Source organism: Calonectris borealis, unplaced genomic scaffold, assembly GCF_964195595.1.
Source record: "Calonectris borealis unplaced genomic scaffold, bCalBor7.hap1.2 HAP1_SCAFFOLD_50, whole genome shotgun sequence".
Lineage (NCBI taxonomy): Eukaryota > Metazoa > Chordata > Aves > Procellariiformes > Procellariidae > Calonectris > Calonectris borealis.
In genome coordinates, this window is record NW_027441459.1 from 136596 (window position 1) to 140936 (window position 4341).

The 4341-nt window shown below is 53.3% G+C and overlaps 1 protein-coding gene across 1 annotated transcript; it reads left to right on the forward strand.

Moving 5' to 3' along the window:
- Nucleotides 1-381: 381 nt before the first annotated feature.
- On the forward strand, nucleotides 382-1317 carry LOC142076466 (olfactory receptor 14C36-like). The gene has a single exon (XM_075138756.1). It carries the CDS (start codon nucleotides 382-384, stop codon nucleotides 1315-1317), a length of 936 nt encoding a protein of 311 aa, XP_074994857.1.
- The last annotated feature ends 3024 nt before the right edge of the window (nucleotides 1318-4341 follow it).

Below are 4341 nucleotides of genomic sequence, written 5' to 3' on the forward strand. Positions count from 1 at the left end.
GCAACCAGACCAGAAGGCACAAACCAAAACCCCCACAGCTCTGCTCTGCAGGCAGGTGAATTGGCAGCGACAATGCTGAGAAGCTCTTTGATATCACGAGTGGATTTAATCTCAGATCACCCGTGTTCCTGTTTACCTATTGCTGTGGGGCAGGACTGACTCCTCCAGAGCCCAGAGCAGAGCCTCCAGCTCCCTGGGGCACCCTCAGCCAGCACCAACCAGAGCTTGTGCAGGGGACCTGCCAAAGGTCTTCCTGAATGGAGAGAGACACTTTGGGGGGGGGTTCTATGAGAAATGGCTTTGATTTTGCTCAGAGAAGTTTCTCCTAACTTGTCACTGTCTTTTCCCTCTTGCACAGTCCCCCATGCCCAGAGGCAGCAGATGTCCAACACCAGCTCCATCACCGAGTTTCTACTCCTGGCCTTCGCAGACACGCGGGAGCTGCAGCTCTTGCACTTCTGGCTCTTCCTGGGCATCTACCTGGCTGCCCTGCTGGGCAACGGCCTCATCATCACCGCCATAGCCTGTGACAACCGCCTCCACACCCCCATGTACTTCTTCCTCTTCAACCTCTCCCTCCTCGACCTAGGCTGCATCTCCACCACTTTTCCCAAATCCATGGCCAATTCCCTCTGGGACACCAGGGCCATCTCCTACTTGGGATGTGCTGCCCAGCTCTTTCTGTTTGCCTTGTTGATAATTGCAGAGTATTCTCTTCTCACCATCATGGCCTATGACCGCTATGTTGCCATCTGCAAACCCCTGCACTACGGGACCCTCCTGGGCAGCAGAGCTTGTGTCCACATGGCAGCAGCTGCCTGGGGCAGTGGGTTTCTCACTGCTCTGCTGCACACTGCCAATACATTTTCACTGCCCCTCTGCAAGGGCAATGCTGTGGACCAGTTCTTCTGTGAAATCCCCCCACTCCTCAAGCTCTCCTGCTCACACACCTACCTCAGGGAAGTGGGGGTCATTGTGCTTAGTGCCTGTTTCGTTTTTGGGTGTTTTTTGTTCATCGTGGTGTCCTACGTGCAGATCTTCAGGGCTGTGCTGAGGATCCCCTCTGAGCAGGGACGGCACAAAGCCTTCTCCACGTGCATCCCTCACCTGGCCGTGGTGTCCCTGTTTGTCAGCACTATCATATTTGCTCACCTGAAGCCCCCCTCCACCTCATCCCCATCCCTGGATCTGGTGGTGACAGTTCTGTACTCAGTGGTACCTCCAGCAGTGAACCCCCTCATCTACAGCATGAGGAACAAGGAACTCAAGGATGCCCTGAAGAACCTGATTCGAGAAGTAGTATTTCAGCAGAAATAAGCTGCCCATCTCTCTTCACAAGGTTTCTCCAAGTGATCTCAGGCAACTTGTGTCCTTTGGGCATTGTACTGGTTATAATCGTGCTCAGAAATGTTTGCTTTCATCATCCTTCTCAAGAGGCTGAAGCCAGTCTGTCTGGCCCAAAGACCTTCTCTCAATGAGTCTATCACTGCGCCAATGCTGGCCTCCTTTGTGGCATGTCTGTAAATAAAGGGGATTGCCTGCGTGCAGTGTGTGCAGCTTGGGCTCTTCTTTCCACAGAGGAGTGCAGAATACGCTCAGGGAATTGCAGGCTAAAAGGCCCTGCTGTTGGGCTTGGGTGCTGCATTGGCTTAGGGGGACAAGGGCATGGCTTGATGTGTGAGGGAATGAGGGCTGGAGTGAGCCTTCACTTTACTGGTGCCCAATGCCATGGAGATCCTGGACGGTCAAAAGGCATCTGCTTGAGGCTCTCTCACATATGGCAGGGCTGGTCAAAGATGCCCGACCTTCTGATGGGGGATCTGAACCCACCAGGAGAGCACAGGGCATCTCTGGGTCACTGGGTGCCTTGGGGTGGAAAGTGAATGGAGGTTTCCAAAACTCCCCCCAAAAGTGGAGTCACCCAAAGGAAAAGGGCTAACCTGCAGGATGCACAGCCCAATGGGGCTCTGCAATGCCAGAGAGGCAGCGGAGACACAGCAGGCACGAGGAAGGCAGCCTGAAGAGTGCTTCACATCATCTTCAGTGAGGAGCCACGGGCTGGATGCAGTGACACACCTGAACACATCCTGAAAGAGCGGAAAGGCCCTGTGATTTCTCGGAGTATCACAGCCCCAGAGCCATGGGAGAAACCTGTCAGGGGCAGTGATGCCAGTCTGGCCAGATCTGCTTCACTCCCGCACCAGCATGGCCAGGATGGAGTCAGCCCATGGTGCCAGGGCAGCTCTGCAGAGCAGCAGCACCAGCTCCGGGCCCTGTGGGCACCTCAGGGGAAGGAGCCAGCAACAACTGGCCAGGCCAGCACGGACACACTCCCCTGGGGAAAGGCTCTCTGTGGAGCAGGGGTTTCCCTGGAGAAGAGTGGAGCACCACGCGTGGGTCAGAAAGAAGGCAAGAAGCAGGAGAAAGAGCTTTTTCTGTTCACCAGCTTGGGGCAGCTCCTGTGCCACTGGACCTGGGGGTGGGGGTGGCACCGGCTGTCTGGGGGCTCTTCTGGAAAGGACACAACAGCACCCCAAGAGTGACGGAACCAATTCCTTGGGCCATTGCTGTCCTCGAGCCCTGGGAGTGATGGGGAGGATGAGAGCCCCTCCCCACCCCCAGGAGCTTCTGGGTCCTTCCGAGAGGCTGGGGCTGTGGTGGGAGTGCCCAGAGCTCTGCAGCACCCTGCAGCAGGCACTGCTGTGGGGCAAGCCCAGGCTGAGACTCACATGGAGCCTGCTGCCAACCAGCACCCCCAGACCCCTTTCTGCAGGGCTGCTCTCCAGCCACCCCCCTCCCACTCTGTACTTGTGTCCGGAGCGTTACTTTACATTTTTACATTTAAAAAAGAAATAATAATAATAATAATAATAATAATAATAATAATAATAGGAATAGGAATAGGAATAGGAATAGGAATAGGAATAATAATAAATTGTAAGGAAAAGAAAAATAACAGAGAGAGAGAAATGTAAAACCCAAGAAAGACAAATGATGCAAATGAAAACACTTGCTCACCACCAACGGACCGAAGCCCAGGCAGTGGCCCCCCCGCCAACCTCCCGCCCAGCTTTATATGCTGAGCATGACGTCATATGCTATGGAATATCCCTTTGATCGGTTGGGGTCAGCTGTATCAGCTGTGTCCCCTCCCACCTTCTTGTGCACCCCCAGCCCTCTCCCTGGTGAGGTGGGGTGAGAAGCAGAAAACAGCCCTGTGTTATCCACACTGTTTCCAGCACAAATCCAAAACACAGCCCCACACCAGCTACTCTGAAGAAAATTAACTCTATCCCAGACAAAACCAGCACAGCAATTTATATTATGATCTTCTCCATGGTTTTTCCAGGTACTGAGGTCAGACCAAGAGGTCTGTCGGTTCCTGGGTCTTCCCTCTCGCCCTTCTTGCGTACGTTGGAATTATGTTGGCTAGCTGCCAGTCAGTGGGGTCCTCCCCAGGCTCCCCAGACCTTTGGTAGGTGATCAAGAGGGGTCCTGCCGTGAGATCCCCTAGCTCCTCCAGTACTCTGGGATGAATCCCAAAAGGCCCCATGGCCTTGTGAACATGCAGCTGGTACAACTGGTCCCTTTCAATTTCAAGGTCTACAAAGGGACTGTGCTGCTTTTGGCTGGGATAAAGTCAATTTTCTTTATAGTAAATGGGATGGGGCTGTGTTTTGGATTTGTGCTGGAAACAGCGTGGGTAACACAGAGCTGTTTTCGTTCATGCTCAGCATATAAAGCTGGGGGAAGAAGAAGGAAGGCAGGGACGTTCAGAGTGATGGCATTTGTCTTCCCAAGGAACTGTTACACGTGATGGAGCCCTGCTTCCCTGGGGATGGCTGAACACCCACCTGCCGATGGGAACTGGTGAATGAATGCCTTCTTTTGCTTTGCTTGTGCACGGCTTTTGCTTTACCTGTTAAACTGCCTTTATCTCAACCCACGAGTTTTCTCACTTTTACTCTTCTGATTCTCTCCCCCATCCCACCGGGGAGGAGTGCACAAGTGGCTGTGTGGGGCTTAGTTGCTGGCTGAGGTTAAACCATGACATGGACACAGTCACTGTTCCTGCAGTCGTGGTCTTCCAACTGAGAAGACCGGGCAGCATAAGGACTATCAGTATTATTAAAGACCAAGGCAAGAGGACACTAGGAAATGGAATGAAGCTGCATCAGGGGAAGGTCAGGCTGGACACGTGGAAAAGATTCTTCTCCAAGAGGGTAGTTGGTCACTGGAACAGGTTCCCCTGGGTAGTGGTCACAGCACCAAGCCTGTCAGAGTCCAAGGAGCATCTCGACGACACTCCTCTTAGCCATATGGTTTAATTTTAGGTAGTCC